This window comes from Octopus bimaculoides, chromosome 2 (genome assembly GCF_046866305.1).
Source record: "Octopus bimaculoides isolate indiv1 chromosome 2, ASM4686630v1, whole genome shotgun sequence".
Lineage (NCBI taxonomy): Eukaryota > Metazoa > Mollusca > Cephalopoda > Octopoda > Octopodidae > Octopus > Octopus bimaculoides.
The window spans coordinates 40,696,677-40,716,676 of record NC_142929.1 but is presented as its reverse complement, the minus strand read 5'-3'; the positions used below and the strand labels follow the sequence as shown (position 1 = coordinate 40,716,676).

At 34.4% G+C, this 20,000-nt stretch overlaps 1 protein-coding gene across 20 annotated transcripts in view; it reads right to left on the bottom strand.

Annotated features, from left to right (window-relative positions):
* The window catches only part of LOC106884224 (GTPase-activating Rap/Ran-GAP domain-like protein 3), a 1,447,782-nt gene that overhangs the window by 713,664 nt on the left and 714,118 nt on the right, over window positions 1-20,000 (bottom strand). For 13 of the 20 annotated variants that reach the window (XM_089343952.1, XM_089343984.1, XM_089343959.1 and 10 more), the window contains 2 exons: window positions 9,482-9,550; window positions 9,244-9,273 (listed from right to left, as the gene is read on the bottom strand). In XM_089343952.1, the coding sequence (XP_089200078.1) occupies window positions 9,244-9,273; window positions 9,482-9,550 (99 nt within the window). The remainder of the gene's footprint in view (window positions 1-9,243; window positions 9,274-9,481; window positions 9,551-20,000) is intronic. The other 7 variants (XM_089343968.1, XM_089343975.1, XM_089344005.1 and 4 more) reach the window with 1 other exon arrangement.

Here is a 20,000-nt window from a genome sequence, read left to right as displayed (position 1 = left end):
ATTAAAGCGACTGCAAATGGAACAAACAACTGGACGATGAACTGGAAAGTATGGCATCTCATGTTTCTCGAATAACATCTACGATGGGGTATTGAAAACGTCCTGGCTTTAAGAGTGTCGCGAAAGGTATGGCTGGAAGCCCAACTTTCCGAGTTCTTTTACAGGTCTTAGAAAACATGAAGGACCGTTGCAATAAGTGTGTGAAGCTGAGAGGGGAATACATTGAATAAAATCATACTCAACCGATCCTCCCGTATTTTCCTTTATCCAAAGTCAGGAACATTTCAGCACCCCTCGTAGTTTTTCTAGTTTTAGTTTTGTGTTCCTCTAATAATGTTTGTTTCCGTAGTTTACATCTCTAATTTCTTTGATGAATATAATAAAATTCATACTACTACTATACGGGTTAGACAAAAGTTCTCCTTGTGGAATAAAAACTACGTCCGCTAGCACGACAAGTGCATTAGAATAACGATAAGCTCCCATTTTTATAACGTAACAATAGTACCGCTTAATTACTTGGTTGTAAATATTTCAGTTCACCTACATCCCTAATATATTTCATCTTCAGGATTTCTCTTTTAGCATCCCATAAAATCTCCGGCTTCGTGGTTACATTAATCAGTTATTTATTCTACATGAAATATCGATTAGAGTAACAGTTATTTGATTTCAATTATAACACTAATGACAATCGAAAAGTCATAAACGTTACAATTTCCTGTTTCTTCTGAGTGAACACCATCTCAGGGTTTAGAGCCAGCAATGTGATCACTCTATGTGATATTCATATAAATTTTACTGAGCAGCGCCAGATTAGATTTCATCTAGATTCAAAAGCAAACCACACATTTGATTCTAAACCCTAATATGATTAGAATAATGGGCGCTACAGTCTCTCGATTAATTAAATACGTTTACTGTAAAATCCTTTCCGAGGAGATTCTTGTCTTATAAAACTTCGTTTAAATTGTTAAGCTATATCGTTTCATATTTCTAATCTTTCCAACACATCTGACATTCTCGTCTTTCTCCTTATATACACTACCAATTTGTTATCTTCCACAATATTTTCTTTTAATTTTTCTGTCAGTTTTCTTCCATTTCTTTTTATCACATTATCTATTTCTACTGCTTCCTCCTTGTTTTTATCGCTTTCACCTTTCACTTCGTCATAAAGTCGCGTTGTCTTTTACAGCTTAAGTTCCAACTTTTTATTTGTCGTTCTCAAATTGTCCTTTTTTTTCTCTTTCTTTTCTTTTCATTACAGATGGCCTCTATTAACACTACTCGATTTTTCTGTTTCTTTCACTGTCTCTTTCTTGTTCGCCATTTCTAACTTTTTTCAAACTCTTCTTTTCTATCTTCTTTATCATTACTCTCTAGTCATTCTCTTTCTCTGAAAATAACCATTCAAATAGATGTTACAAATTGTAATCTGATACTGATTTTTATATGACAATGACTCATGGAATCCCACCAGATAGGCTCTAGTTTTCCTATTGATTTCTAACAGGTAGGTGTCACCCATAAATTTTAGGGGAGAGTAAAGCGGATAAGAATGATTTTATTCAATGTATTCCCCTCTCAGCTTCACACACTTATTGCAACGGTCCTTCATGTTTTCTAAGACCTGTAAAAGAACTCGGAAAGTTGGGCTTCCAGCCATACCTTTCGCGACACTCTTAAAGGCGGCGAGCTGGCAGAAACGTTAGCACGCCAGACGAAATGCTCAGCGGTATTTCGTCTGCCGTTACGTTCTGAGTTCAAATTCCGCCGAGGTCGACTTTGCCTTTCATCCTTTCGGGGTCGATAAATTAAGTACCAGTTACGCACTGGAGTCGATGTAATCGACTTAATACCTTTGTCTGTTCTTGTTTGTCCCCTCTGTGTTTAGTCCCTTGTGGGCAATAAAGAAATAAGAATGACTCCAGCACATGCCTGAGGCTGTATTTTACTGATTCTGGAAGGCTAAAAGGCCAAGTTCATACCATTGATATTTGAGCTATGTAAAGAACCATAACTAAAAGCTATAAGGCATTTTGTCCGTCGCACTACTGTCAGGAGGAACTTAAGCGCATGTTTATAAACGCAAAGAAGATCTAAAGAGAGACAACGACATTTGTAAAATGACGAGAGAAGAGAAAGATAAACAGATTGGAGATGAAATTAACAGGCATTGAACAATTTAAAATTAACGCATATCTTACAGTTATGTTTAGTGTGATTAATTTACGGTCAAGTTTCTATTCTAGTCTACGCTAATACAATAAATGTTAGAATGCCACATTTATTCGTTGAACAATCCTTATAGAATCCAAAGATTTTTGATTATATTGACTTTTAACATAAACACAAGCTCATATATTTTCGGGTAGAGTCGTTTATATCGATCCCAGTATTTAGCGGGCATCTTATTTAATCGACTCCAAAACATTGAAGACGAAGTTAGCTTCGACGGAATCTGAACTCAAAATGTAAAGAAACGAAGCTAAATATTGTTATCGATATTGCCTGACTACTGAAGTTTCTAATTTACTGTTCAGTGTTGCTTTTTATTCTAATATTAGAAATGAAAGCGAAGAGTGGAACTTGAGAGACATGTTTTAAATAAAATGTATGCTTGCTAAGGTCTGAGTCCGATTTTCAATTTGGCTGTTTTTCTGTAGCATTTACTTGTTATTTACGTTGCTAATATATTTTAGAAATGGATTTCAAATGGCATGAAATTTGATTGGAGAAAATTACTGTTACGTAAAAAATAAAAATATATTCACTTGAAAATTGGAGAATAATGACTTACATTAAAAGCAAATATAGCGTATTTCAAATAATTGCCTTACAGTTCTACTTAGTTAACTTGATTTCTTACGTACGAACACAAACTTAGATTTCATAGGGTAGAGGGATTAGAATTTCATTTTTCTAAAAAGCGTTGACTGTAAATGAACTGAAGTGGCTGCGACTGAAAATTGAAGCAAATACATTTTCTTGCTTCTTCATGGCATAATTGTGGGGCAAATTAGGATCTGAATGTGATTTTGCACTTCTCATATTGTTTGAAAGAAACAAGAACCACAGACAAATAGGTGAATGGCATCAAAAACATATTTTTGTTTAAGGTAGTGAATTTGCTTTAATCAAGTATCAGAACTCATTTGTAATTCCTGTCCATCGTGAGCTTATCTCCTGCTCAATATTAGGCCACCCCTTTTAACAACACCATTTTCCTTGTGTTTCAAATTATGTTGATTATATGCATTATTTGAAAAACTATAAATTAATTCCTAATATGATCTTACAGAGACTGTATAAGTAGTATTTCCTCATCAATTTTCACTGGAAATGTTCGAAACTCGGCTAATGTCGGAGAACTGAATTAACGAAATGTTAACAACTCCGCATAAAAAAATAACCATTATGTAATCTAAGTCGGCTTTTCTTTCCATGTGACGATATGCATACAAAGCTTCTCGCATTTAAATTTCGAAGCATCTGATCTAAAGAACATTATACTCTAAATATTGATTAATGATCTGCTCTGTCAACAAAACTGGTTCGCGACGTGGATAGAAAATTTTTAGTTTGTTCAAGAAGGATCTGTTGAAGAACAGTTTGCCCATTATCACAAAAATAATGAATGTTTTACTCTTACTGATTAGTACAAACATTTTCTACGATCTTTTCGAAGACATGACCAAACACCGAATTGCTGAATTTTAAATCTCAGAATAGATTGAATTCAGTTAGTTGATTTATTTTTCTTATGTTACTTTCAGTAAAAATTTAATCTCAATGATTCCGTTAATCCAAAGGTGTGTCTTTCTCCAAACTATATGAGTATTTTCGACGTAGAAAGTTGAGAGTTGAGTCGTTAATAGCGGTATTTAACTGAGTTTGTTGGAAAACGAAAAGATGGAACAGAAAAGCTTCAACACTTGACTAAATGCGCTGCAGCATCCTGTTTCTTTCATCTAAGCTCAACTGTAACCGATCTAGATTAAAATTTTAAACATGCGAAGTTAGTTAGAAAACAGTAGCATGCCAATGTTTCACTAGAAACCAGCCCTTTACTTATTACAAATTCAGTGTTTTGCTCGAAACATGAGCTAACGAACCAGTAATAGGAATAGCTTTCTGATTTCAAATCCAACTAAAGCCTGTCTGAATTTTTACCCTTTCTCTGTCGTCAGTAAAGTATGTACCAGTAACATTGATTCAATGATCTAAAACAGCTCCCGAAAAATGTCTAAACTTGTTTCCAATAACAGAAAATCTGTATATTGCTTTGTGCGATGTTAATATTAATAGTGGTAACCATGAACAGAATGCGTTACAACATATTTCACTGCAAATTAACTCAGTATATGTTCAAATAAAATTGTAGTCGAAAGGGTCTCTCATATTCCTAGGACTGATTAAAGAAGTGTTATAACATGTTGAAACCGAGAACCTTTCAGTTAATAAGAGAAATATTTTGTTTACAATGCTAAATACTAGTAGTTGTTAGAAATACTGGTTAAAAAAGACGTTCCAAAAGGGGATTAACGTTAGTTATGCATAATCATTTTATTCAATTTCTTGACCAATGCCATCGAAACAGTGTAAGGTAAGTTTACTTCCGGCTTGGAAGCCATTTGTAATGCACCTTAAAATCTCTGGATTTGTAGAACATATATATATATATATATATATATATATATATATATATATATATATATATATATATATGCCACAGTAAGCACATAAATGCGAAACAAGGTGGAAAAAATAGTATTCGAATACCAGAGGTAGAGTAATATGCTTTATTAAAAGCAGCAAAAATATCACAAAAACTATTACTCAGAGTTTCACGTTCCCGTTTGTCGGACAGTTTAGTATAGAATATATATATATGTAGACTTACATACATTCATAAATATGTACATATATACGTATCACACACACACACACACACACACACACACACACACACACACACACACACGCGCGCACGCACACACGCACGCACGCACACACACACACACACACACACACACACACACACACACACACACACACACACACACATATATATGTATGTATATATACACAGAATGGGAGAATAGTTAAGAATTAGTTCACTTTTTAATAAAAAGGCCAAGTGTTCGGTGCTACAGTATGGCAATTTGGAAATGTGTGTTTCGTTGTAATTTGAGCCATGAACTGTTTGGGAAATTGTGAAGAAGGAAACTGTGAGAAAACCCGTCCAGCGGATTTTACCCGTAACTCAAACGTCTACTTTTATATCCACGTGACATTTGTTGCTAATGTAATAAACAGGAGAATCAAAGAACTTCATGATAACATCATAAATTGCAATTTTTACGCGTCTTTCATAAGCAACGTCTAGTATGTCATGCAGTAATGGTTACGTAGATGATTATATAATAACATTGAAATGCCAGATCTTCAGAAGAAAATAGTAATTCAGGTCATTATTATTTACGAACATCAGTTGGTTGATAAGGTGATTACTCCATACTTACGTACACACGTTCATCTATTCATCCATGCATTCATTCATCCACCACCCATATATTAGTAAATATAGACCATACCTTGTCATTCCATGCCATACTATGTCATGCCATTGTTCGTGAAGTCCCTGATGGAGTCGTCGGGGCGCTGGGTTGGGCAATTTAGACCTGGTGGAACATAACCCTCTCCAAGTCTTGCACGTATGTACATACATATGTGTGTACACATATATGCAAACATACCTATACACACACGCGCGCGCGCACGCACACACACACACACACACACACACACACACACACACACACACACGCACACATATATATATATAATCGAATCTATGTAAATTGTAAGTTGAAATATTCAGGATGAGAACATCATTCACTCTTTGGTGATATATGCAATATTTTTTTAATGTTTTGAATTCCTAATATTTTATCAAAAGTAGATTTTTTTGATTTGTTTTAGAATAAAATCAGGAGGGAATGTTTATGAAAGTATAGAATAACTTGATTTATTCACTTGCTGTTTACACAGACTTATGATAAAATTATTACAAGCAAAATCAATAAACCGTATATGTTCTTAATCAATCTCGTCTAGCGCATTCTTCCCTTGACATTTACTGAATGTTTGTTTAAACACGAAAACTTAAAGTTCTACTAATGGAATTGTGTGTAAAAAAAGCATGACAGTTATGCATTATTGATATGTTGATCTTTTCTAAGATTGGGAGTGGGCATATTTGACCCAAACTCTGTATCTTCAGCATGTGAAAGCTTATTAGAAAACTCCCAGAATGTCTATGCTCCAACATTCTTCACGGTATGTTTTTATAGATAATTACTTTGCTACGAAACATTTTACACTGCGATGGGATTTATTCTGAATTTACTTTATTGGCTCATATATTGGACGTTAGTTATATTCCAGTTTAGTTATTTGCGTGACTTTATCACTAGAACTGCAGACGGCCGAGTCGATACAATGAAATATTAACTGAACAAAGCGTCGATTGTGCTCACCACCATTACAATTGCTGCGCAGCGCGGTTAGATTGTATAGAATCACAGTCAAGAAAAGGGGCTTTAGGATCAGAAGTACGTCATATTTAACGAATGCTTCCTTATCTTGCAAAGCAATATGTACATCCCTCAATGAATTCATTCATGGATTCTTCATGTAAAAAGTACCCACAAATTTGTTGATTTTAGCCATTTCTATGAACTACATTTGAATCTAGTTTATGAGTTAAGTTTTAATATAACAATCCTTTCTACTTTAGGCACAAGGCCTGAAATTTTGTGGGAGGGGACTTGCCGATTACATCAATCCCAGTGCGTGTCGGGTACTTATTTCGTCGACTCCGAAGGGATGAAAGGCAAAGTCGATTTTGGCGGGATTTGAACTCATAACATAAAGCCGGACAGAATGACGCTAAGCATGTTGAGCTGACTGTTATACAGCTGTAGAATAATAAGGATAATAATAATTAAAGAAGGAGATATATAATGTATGGTAATTAGTGTGATAGAAATTATTGCCATGGTAGTGGGATGCCAGACAAAATACTAACTTGCAAATAAAATAACGTGAATATTCCCACAAAACGAGATCCATGCTACCCTTTAAAAGCGTATATTCAATGTGTAATATGGAACATCAAAACTTCGTGGCAGTTGCACAAAGTTGCTAGAGGTACATATTTGTGATATAGCATAATACTATACCATTTCTTTAACGCCGAAGGCGATCTATGGTGCTATTTAGCTTCATGTTCAATGAGAATTCATAAGATATTCCATTAGATTGAATCTTTTCAAGAGGAAACGAGCTTAAAATAAGATTTTTAGGAACAGTTTGCACATGTTCTCAAAACGTTGAATAGTCATCAAATTTCTATAACTCTGATACTATCATCCTGTATCTAGAATGTTGCACAAATATTCTCTGTTTATCAAAAAAAAACAACAAAAAAAACAAGAACAAGAACAATAACCACCACAAAACAGACGACGCGATTCGATAAATCAGAACAGTTGTTAGAAATCAGTTGCTGGAAATTCTTCCTTTGCAGGTACATAATTAATTGGTATATGTGTATGTGTACGAGCATGTATGCCCATAAATGCATATAAAATGAAGTAATAGGTAAGATATATTTCACTCTATAAAAAAGCGTGAATTAAGAGAGCAGACATGTATGTGTGTATATCATATATTTATAAATGTATGTATGCATGTATTTCTGAATCCCTATATATATATATATATATATATATATTCACAATATACACACGCATATATATATATATGTATATATATGAGTGTGTGTGTGTGTGTGTGCATACATATATAAAAAGGAAGAAAAGTCAGAGAGCGAGAGAAAAGGTATGAGGTATAGACAATTGTAAGATATACAATACGCAGAACCATATATCAAATTGTAATGAACGACACATATATCGAGTTAAAAAGATGTTCGAAAACCAATACAATGCCAATTGAAATATAGGAACGAAAATACAGTGGTAATCAAGTAATGTTAACAAAACCAGCGTCTTACACTTTACCTCATTTTCCGATATTTCGAGGTTAATAACTCCGCGGTTGGAGAAAACGTAGGATAGTGTCGTGTTGCTAAGTTTTTTGTTTAGATATATAGGAGGAAGTGGACTTGGAATTGTGGGCATGTATAGAATGGTATACTTACGATAAACAATTTACCTTACGTAATTCTCGTTTGTTGTTGATCGATAGCTTTGATGGACCTCATGACCTTAAATGGCCGATGTTACATTCTGTTGTCTTAATGTGTTTCGAATGTGGCTTTTCTTTTATTTATTGTTTGAATGAATTGCGTGTGCACATGTCTGATCTCACGTGTTGCTTGATGAGTAAATGTAGCTTTCGAACGGTGTATTCATTGTATGTGTTGCAGCAGTTACAGAGGCTTTCGAGAACATGTTCAAATCGTAAATAGGCAGGTTGTGCAGTGTGTGCATACCTCTTAGCTATTTTTTGTTTCCAACTCGCAAATACCATCCTCCAAACTCTTTCACACATGTGAGTAAAAATACCAGTTGAACACAATGTTCCATTTTCACGTGAAGAACGAGGACATTAGGCGCGAAGTACAGTAATATACGGTAAAGTGTGAACAATTGTTTTGTCTTCATTACTCATCTTTTCACTCCAATATTTCAAGCTGCATTGTATTGGCTTTTCTACAACTTCAATTTTAACCTCAACTATCACAAAAGGCTTCACTCAAACTACACTATGCTAATATGTGTGTGTGTGTGTGTGTGTGTGTGTGTGTGTGTGTTTGCGTGTATACATATATATGTATATATAAATTATATATATCGTATAATACATATATATATATTATATATATCGTATATTATACGTATATATAAATATATATATATATACATATATACACACATTATTTTTCATTCATATACATTGTGTTCATAAATCTGAAAAAATATCAACTTATTGAAAATTCAAAACTACTAGCCAACAACATTCTACGTATGATGTCTACTGAATGTTATATACATATACATAAATATATGTATATATATATATATATGTGATATAAGCAAAACACTACCATTCTACCATTCTACCGTTATTAAAGCAAGCATTAAAACCAAGACACAGCATTCCGCTATATTATTATCAGTTTTAGAAGTACATCAAATTTCAACTCACGAAAGATTTGCAGTTTCGGATTGACGTTGTCTAAAATATTTTTAAAAGGATTTAATTAAATATATTGTTTTCAATTATATGGTAGTAAAATGATGCAGAAATTGAACACGATACATTTTAGGATAGAATGTAGGAAGAAATAAGTAGGTAAAATAAGAAAGGAAGAATCATCAATAGAATGACATTGATAAAAATGAATGTAGGATATATGAATAAATTGTTATAAAAAGATAATAACCTTCGCCATTGCTCTCTCATTTCCAGAAGTTCTGCCCTGGATCTTATACGGACCTCTTCTTTCTTGAGTCTAGAACGATAAATTGATAAAGAATGATAGAAAGAAATGAAATAAATCGACTTAGTTAAGTAGTTTTGATAGTTCGGAGAAATGATGGAAGAAACAAGGTATATTTCATTGATATTCTATTACGTGAATACAAAGAAATGAAAAGATTTGCGACATATAAATGTGTTCCAATTGGTGTGATTCTACTAAACAGATTCAGTAATAATGTCGATTGACGTAAAACATATTTCTCTGAAAGATGTATTATCGAAATAAAAGACAAAAGAAAGAGGAAAAAAAAACACACAAAAAAAACACACAAAAAAAAACCCAGACACAACGACAAGAAAGAAATGACTGCCCTAAGCAAAATATTTTAGCGTTGAAATCGATGAAAGTAGATAATTTTTCGTTGAGTATTTTTTTTTTCTTATTTACTCATTGTTTATTATTGCAATTTCTACTGTGTGATGGAATTGAATGATTAGGATGGAAAGCTAAGGTGTTTGTGTTTTTTTTTCCTTTTTATACAAATGTACTGGTTCTCGATAATTCAGTAATTGCTTGAAGACAAAATGACAATTATACATACATATACAAGCAAACACACAGACACAGACACACGCGCGCAGACACATGTAAACACACAGACTCATAGACACAGATACACAGACACACGCATAAATATATATCTGTATATGCACACACACACACACACACACACACACACATACACACATACACGTATATATACACTTGCATATATAGATATACATATATAGTTATATAAATGTGGCCAGGCAGTGAATAAATCATTTCTCTTCATTTAGAACATTTGATTGATTGAAACTATGTCAGAAATTTACAACAAAACGTATTCACCCACCCTCTCATTCTACATTCATGTAGATATCTGATTTGATATTTTAATTAAAACAAGGAAAATTGTGTTTATTACAAACAATCGCACTCGTAGAGAGTCTGCATGCAAACCATTTATTTTTCTCCCTCTCTCACTGATTCCACATAAGAATGCATCAAGCTATATTTACGACTCTAGGCAATGTCGATCTTTATTTCTTAATCTCTTCTTGACGTTCTGACATGTGAATGGACAAGTCCCTTAAATCTTGAAGCATCTTAGAGCGTCTTACTGCGTCTTACAGTTAAAATTAGGTTCCAAAACAAGCACATCCCACTTTGACTCTGTAATCTATGTTGTATTCTAGTTGTTAAAAGTGCAGGACTTTTAGTTTTGTCATTTCCGAGTTAATTTTATCTACTTTGAAATGATTATGACAGTGTCGTACTAAAAAATATCCCATTGTGGCATTTTATAATATGCATAGTAACTGCTATCACAGTATTCTTCGGTATGAAAGGGTATTATGCTTAAACTACCTGATAATTATAATACATTTTCAGAGAAAAAATATTTTAACTACTTATACTTTGGCAAAAATATTTACTTGAATATACTAAATAAGTGTTGGCAGACAACAACTGAGATGTTCAGTACACGTACACGCATACACGTACACATACTACACACATCAAAAAATACGTACGCAAATAGCTACAAACAAACTCATACAAAGAATTCTAGAGAAATAATACAGATTCTAGCGAACTGCTGTTTCGTATAATTTATATAAAGCTTAACATGCCAAAGTTGTGTTCGTCATATCACCTTTTGATTGATATGCCAACAACAGATCTAATTATCATGTGATGGAAGAATGAGGCGTCTTTGTGAATGGTATTCAATATTTTCAATGAAATATTTCTATTCTAAGAAGCTCTCAGAACGAAGGAAAGAGATTAAGAAAATCTAGCTCATAAATAGACGTCATTGGTTCTTGTATTACACATATACAAAAGAATATTGGCAGCAGCAACTGCGTAACAGGAACAAACTAATGGGTAGATAACAATTTCTTGTTCAGCTGTCATAACTATAAAATGGGTCTAAAGAAAATTTAACTGGTTGGTAAGAAGAATGGGTGATTAATTTTCATCAATTTAGAGTAATTTTTTCTACTAACTGCAATAACTTACGTGAGATAGTAGCTGTTGCTCTATTTCTAGAAAGTTTCAGAGCTAGTCAGATTGGCGATCCTAAAATATTTAAGATTTGGCTTGATATTTAATAACTATAAAATCAGTGAAAGTAACGTGATAAAGCTACACTAGAACTTACATAAAATTAATCATTATTCTTATATGAATGTATATATATATATATATATATATATACACACAAATATTCTATAATTACAAACATAATTATAATTTTGGGTCAGCTAATTGCTTCACCACATACCGAATTTAGAAATAGGAGTTAAAAATTCCCTTTCTACTACCGTAAAAAAAGTGTGTTCCTGTCTGGGAGAATCTTACGGTAGTAGAAAAGGAATTTTTAACTCCTATTTCTAAATTCAGTATGCAGTGAAGCAATCAACTGACCCCTAATCATAATTATGTTTATAATTACAGAATATTTGTATAAATTTTACCTATAAAGGTTATTTTAACGTACCGATCTACTTGGTAAAATTATTAATTAATTGATTGATTAATTAATTTAATTAATTAATTTTACCCTTTTATTATTAATTGAAAATTATATATATATATATTTTTATGCAACCTTTCAAAGCCTAGCCAGGCTCATGGGCCCGGTTTCCCGGCTTCTATAGCGTATCTGTTCCCCACCAGCTGGACGGGACGAAAGAGTACAGCAGGGATCGCAACCACCTCCTGCCGGAGCCTCGTGAAGCTTAGGTGTTTTCGCTCAATAAACACTCACAATGCACGGTCTGGGAATCGAAACCGCGATCCTCCGACCGCGAATCCGCTGCCCTAACCATTGGGCCATTGGGCCATTGGGCCACCACACACACACACACACACACACATATGTAATATTTATATATTAAGGGGGCGAGCTGGCAGAAACGTTAGCACGCCGGGCGAAATGCTTCGCGGTATTCCGTCCGTCTTTACGTTCTGAGTTCAAATTCCACCGAGGTCAACTTTGCGGTTCATCCTTTCGGAGTCGATAAATTAAGTACCAATTGCGTACTGGGGTCGATCTAATCGAGTGGCCCCCTTCCCTAAAATTTTGGGCTTTGTGCCTAGAGTAGAAAAGAATATGTATATATGCTATAACACAGATATAGTGTAACTTAGTACTGTGAAGGCGCCCATATGTGTGCTCTTTGCTATTTCGGAAACGTTTCTCAACCTTCCTAACATGTTCACGTTTTACATTTCTCCTAAATCTCCCTGAGGATTAAAAATACAGGTAAAGTAAGAAAAGCAAGAACAATCAGATGCCAGTTTCCTTATAAAGAAACAACGCAGATAACGTTGAAATTAATACAATTAATACATGCAAGATTTCACAGCTTCAAAAGTATCTAGTAGCGACTTCTCATGAAAATGGACAAAATTTGGCATCGTGATGTTATCGATCTCCCACAAAGAAAGCTGTACCTCACGAGAATATTCATGTTGACGCTGTTGCAACATTTGGGTATGATGCTCCAACTTTATCAACAATACAAAAGTGTGTAACTGAATTTAAGAGGGGAAGAGGGAGGCTTGAAGATGACCCTAAGTTTGGGCATCCTGCAACGGCCACCACCAGGAACGTTTCAGCATGCATTTGTGCGCGTGTTTATATACTTAAAATATAAAATGAAAAGTGACTGACTATAAATTATGTAGTCAATGCTATTGGAATATTCCATGAAAAAGTCGAGAATATTCTGCCCAATGAAGGTTTCTACTCAGTTGGTGTCACGTTTTCTGAGACCTGATCAAAAGAGCACCATCGCATTACGGGAAAATACAACATTGTTTGAGGCAGACCCAACTAGTTTCCTTGAACGTTTCTGTTATATCGCACGTTCGGATGACCGCGACTCAACCATACAGCCACTGTGTAGTATTGCGATATAACAGTGGCGACGAGGATTTCGTAGCTCACACAGCCACTGTGTAGTTGCGCAGAGGTCATCCGAACGTGCGATATAACAGTTTCCTAGCCCAGAATGAGTATTGGCATAATGATTTAAGCCATTAACAAATGGACAATCCATGTAGTGGAAACACCCATCCTCACCTGTTCCAAACAAGGCCAAGGTTGTTTCATGTAGGGAAGTTGATGGCCTCAGACTTTTTGGGATATAAAAGGCATTGTGTTTATTCAAAAGAGTCACACTATCAATGGAGAGTACTATGCCAACTTGCTGAGTAAGTTACGAAAAGCTACCAGGGCCAAAAACCCAAGAAAACTGACGAAAGGAATCTTGTTTTATCAAGACAATGTTCCAGTACACAAGTCCTTGGTTTCAATGACTTTTGTGTGTGACTTTGTGTGTGAATCGGTTGATCCCCCTCCTAATTCTCCTGATTTGGCCCCGTATGACTATCATCTGTCTCCCACAATGAAAAAGCACTTGACTGGGAACCATTATCACGATTATGACGAAGTTGTATCTGCTGTTGAGGAGGCTTTTGACCAAGAGGACGAAACACGTTTCACCAATGGAATATAAGCACTGCAACACGGATGGATGAAGTGTGAGGACGTTGAAAAATAAACCTCATTTAGTGACATTCCATGAAAGTATCTTGGTCAGCCTATGAAAGTTTCAGCTGGACCTCACATGCATTTGTGTGCGTATTTATATACTTAAAATATACTCTATGACCATTATCCTTTTAGAGACAAAAACTACGTCGATAGGATTTAGTTTCTGTTTAATTCAAGACCTTTATTACCGACTCATTTCAAAATCTCACTCTGGTTACCCTGCTGACCTTTTTGATAGACTCTCTTCACTCGATTATATCCTCTCTCGTATTTCTTTATTCAAACGTATTAATTTGCTATGTTGCCATAAACCTTTAGAAAATATTCTGTCGAACAAGGCTTTGCTCAAACCAAGTTGATATTGTTGCGCCGCACCACACGAATTCATGTATGACGCTATTTAGTATTCTACCAAGTAAACTTCTAAGATATTAATCTGTATAAATACACGTACAAAAAATATAGATATATTCACGTCGATATATAACTTACTGCTTTTATTTTCCTACAAATTGTAAATTCCATAATTATTAATTAGTAGCACCCTTGAACGTTTTACAGTTATTTTCAATCCTATAAAGTTATTGAAAGCTTATAGAGAACCACGACATACTTAATAATTTCTTTTGGAATAGTATTTTCTTCTGTAACGTTTAGACATACTATGTGTAAATTCCATATTGATAGGATAAGACTAAATGTGCAGTCTTTGAGAGAACATCAATGGAAACGATATACCTTGTTTTACGCTTGTTACTTCTCCCTTTTTGAACGTTCTTGCGTTTCATTTTTATCACATCACAGCAAGTAGTAAACAAGTTTCATTAAATCGAAGACATAATCTATGTATGTTAATACTCTGCTACGCTATGACTATGTTAATAACGCTTTGACAAATCTCAATGCACAGTATTACAGCTGTATTTTCAAATCAGATAGAGATGCATATTACTGGAACTATTCACAGCCTCAGTGAACGAAGGACAGTAGCTGCTCAACAGACCCAGGCACATCAAAGATTACCACGTGACTGCTGACATGGTAGCCTACCGCTAAAGTATTTAGGTGACAAAGCTGACAGGAATAGGACTACAAAACAAAATTAACACGTGGCTACTGATCTGGATGTCTAACAGTCAAACTATAAACGAGGAGGGAAGAACATTGCCTGGCTACGCTGCAAAAGACCAGGGACAGATCCAAGTTAAGAACAATATTGCAAAACATCCGAAATGAAGTAATTCAAAAATAGAGCGGAGTGAACGATATGATCACAGAATACCTAAAGCATGTATTCCATTGTACTGAACCTTCCAGAAGGTTCACTTCAGTCAGTGACACCCGTGGAGGTGCTGAGTGGTATCCAAGAAATCGTTAAAAGGCACTCAGTAGGTCTCCACGACAAGCAGAAGGCGACTAATTTAAACGATTGAGACGAAAATGGAAAAGAATAACGTAAACAAGAATTGGAAGCTCATTGAGATCAATGGTGTATAACAACATCCGATAATCTAGTCGATGCCTAGAAGTATCAGGTAGATATATATATATATATATGTATATCTATATCCATATCTTCCCCATCCCTTTGTCTATCTGGTCTGACTATCTCCCCCTCCCCCTCTCTCTTTCTATATGTATATATAATATATATATACATATATATATGTGTGTGTGTGTATGTATATATATATATATATATATATATATATATATATATATATGCATATATATATACATATATATATATATATATATATATACATATATATATATATATATATGCATATATATATATATATATATATATATATATATATATATATATATATATATATACATATATATATATATAAGCAATGTTAATTCTCTAAATGAAGTATTAACAGTAACTGCACGATAAAGTGTAGTATATTGCCACTTAAGTGTGGCTGACCCCTAGGGGTGGATGTTACTGTTGAGAGGGATAACTTCCCTTGGCAAACAGGACACAGTCGTGTGTCGATAAGCCAGGTGGAGGAGATGTCCTCCTGGGGTTAAAAGCAACAGTAACATCCACCCCTAGGGGTCAGCCACACTTAAGTGGCAATATACTACACTTTATCGTGCAGTTACTGTTAATACTTCATTTAGAGAATTAACATTGCTTGTTTTCACCTTTTCGATATCAGTGAAGAATTTTACTGGAAAAGTAGATATAAGATTGCCAGGATTTTGTCTCTCTCACCAGGGTCAGTGGCTATCGAACGCCGACGAAGGGAAATAACCCTGAAATCCGGATCCGTTCGTGCTACAGATCATGATGAGAAGGATAACTTCCCTTGGCAAACAGGACACAGTCGTGTGTCGATAAGCCAGCTGGAGGAGATGTCCTCCTGGGGCTAAAAGCAACAGTAACATCCACCCCTAGGGGTCAGCCACACTTAAGTGGCAATATACTACACTTTATCGTGCAGTTACTGTTAATACTTCATTTAGAGAATTAACATTGCTTGTTTTCACCTTTTCGATATCAGTGAAGAATTTCACTGGAAAAGTAGATATAAGATTGCCAGGATTTTGTCTCTCTCACCAGGGTCAGTGGCTATCGAACGCCGACGAAGGGAAATAACCCTGAAATCCGGATCCGTTCGTGCTACAGATCATGATGAGAGGGATAACTTCCCTTGGCAAACAGGACACAGTCGTGTGTTGATAAGCCAGCTGGAGGAGATTTCCTCCTGGGGCTAAAAGCAACAGTAACATCCACCCCTAGGGGTCAGCCACACTTCAGTGACAATATACTACACTTTATATATATATATATATATATATATATATATATATATATATATATATATATATATATTATACATATATATATATATATATATATATATATATATATATATATATATATATATATATATATATATATATATATATATATATATATATATATATATATATATATATATATATATATATATATATATATATATATATATATATATATATATATATATATAATTATCTAACGTAAAATACTCTCAGTCAATTGTCCAACGCGTTATTTATTATTCATATAACAGATTTTTATCTATAATATTATGACTTTGACTTCGTTCCATACTTTATCTCTCACTTAAAATAGGAACAATAGAAATATCGTTTGCATTACTGATTATGCCTTCGGCTTTTTTGTTCTACAGTGAAAGCGTGACATACATAGACGATTGCAAAATACTATTTTACATCAAATACAATATCTTTTTTCTTTTTCCAGATGGAAACTGTGCATTTGGTCAAAACTCGTTGTAGCATACAAATATAAGAACAGTCTATATCGCTGTAGCATTAAGCTAATTATTCATGGAATATAATCATAAAAACAAACCAGTATATTTTTACTTCTTGTTACAGGCAGAAGCAGTAGCCATGATAGGGCACTGTAGTTAAGATTTTGAGAGTTAATTTTGATAATTAAGGAGTCTACGATCTATTTCTACTAACGGTTCGCATGATTATTTCCTTCACATCCTACTAGTATACTTTTATACTTTATACTTTTTTTATCAATAGATTACGACCAAGTTGGGGCACTGGAGGACCAACTAAAAGTGCTTAGCGATCATATTGGCTCTCAAGTACCACGCAAGTACTGTTCAATTGTTCTCCCCCCCCCTTCTCTCCCTTTCTCCTTTTCTCCCTTTATGTTAGCCTGCACTTGTGTTTGTCTGGCCGTCCCTTTCTATATCTGTATGTCTGCATCATATTTCTTTCTTTCTTTCTTTCTTTCTTTCTTTCTTTCTTTCTTTCTTTCTTTCTTTCTTTCTTTCTTTCTCTCTCTTTACCGCCCTCCGTCCCTCTTACTCTATCTCCTACGGAAGAATTTTGAAAAAATTTCGACCAACAAATTCTATTCAAAAGCTCTTGGTCACCCTGAGACTACAATTGAAGGGAAATGCACAAAGTGCAGCACGTTGGTGTTGAACACAGAACCAGATGATTGCGAAATCAACCTTTTAGCTACATAACAATGCCTACACCGATAAAACCTATGCGCACTATGGTTTTAACATAGCTACTATTTCGTACGTACATGAGGGCATGCGCACACGTACGCAGCATCCATACTTTATTCTTGATGCATCATCAAATATGTGAACTCTGAAGCATGCCATGATTTCTGTTGATAAAATTTTTCTTTTGCATTGAAATTCCTTCTGGATTTGTTAATGTTATGCAGTGGTTGGCTGTGCAATGCATCTGATACCAGCTCGGATTCCACATATATTGAGATTCAACGAGGGACATACAATCATAGACAATATATACACTGCAGACATACACTAATGCATAACTGACTCAGCGTATATGCATATATATATATATATATATATATATATATATATATATATATATGTATGTACGTACATACATATATATACATGTACACACACACACACACATATATATATGTATATATATATATATATATATATATATATATATATATATATATATATATATATATATATATATATGTATATATATATAAAGAGAGAGAGAGAAAGAGAGAGAGAGAAAGAGAGAGAGAGAAAGAGAGAGAGAGAGAGATAGAGAGAGAGAGAGAGAGAGTGAGAGAGAGAGAGCGAGAGAGAGAGAGCGAGGGACAATTCGATAGATAAAACGAAACGTGTAATGACTGACTGTATTGTTTTATGTCCATGTTATTGTGTCTGCGGGAAACTGCTATCTGTTTCAGATCAATCAAACGAAATCTGTAAGAGACTGCATGAGACTGATACCTGGCAACGAGAGATTTTCATACAAAACGAAAGATTTCTATGTAAAAGTATATCTGTGTTTCTGCACAGAAATGGTGGACAGTAAATAAGATTTAATTGTTACCTATATTTGTATTCTCTTTCTTTTTCTCCCACACTCTTACGATATTTTTCTGTCTCTCATGTTAATTCAATATCCTCAATAATTGTATTCGTAGAAAACTGCTTAGTTTTGCAAATCCACGTCGATAATAATAGTTCACATCTCAACTTATCTTCATGATTACTGTTATACTTGGTTTGTTGATTCGAAAGATTTTGACAGAATATCAAAGTTATAAAATGCAAATTCGGATCAGTTAATATCCATTTATTTATTTAAGACAGAGAATGGTAGCACACCCGACCTATTTTTGGTCTTCCGAGAGGGCCGGAGAAAATGAAGAATTCGTAATGATGGCTTGAAGACCGCCTTGAATGCTTGCAGAAGAATGTACTTCGACAAAGACAACTGCTAGCCAAGTGGTTAAGTTAAACTAAGCAATGGCTTAAACCTGCTATCCTAAAATAGGAGAGATTAGTCAATTTGTCTTTCACGCAATTTCCAATTAAGAAACTTCATCCAAAAAGCTGTATTTGACCCGAGGTAAAGGTGGGCAGCACTCGCGCAATGTCTGCCAGTATGATTGTAACTGAAACTAGTTAGTTGTGAAGCAGAATTTTTAACCACCATCCCTTACATAAACATAAATACACATACACACACGCGTGCGCGCATATGTATGTGTGCGTGCGTGCGTGTGTGTATGTGTGTGGTTGTGTGTATGGGTATGAGCAATCCAATGTTAATACTTTCAAGTTCTTGAAGTTTTGCACATTACCAAGGTGAGGGCAATAAAGTATTTGACTCGATCCGGTGGAAGTCTCAAGAAAAACTCAATTTCGTACGTACTTCATTACTTACTTTTTCACCATCCGGTGATGAAAGAAAATATGAATATAATCCAGTTGGATCTTTTCTTTATGAATGAAAAGTTTTGCAAATTACGAGATATATGGTCATATGTTGATTATTCATTACTTTACTTTCATTTTCTAA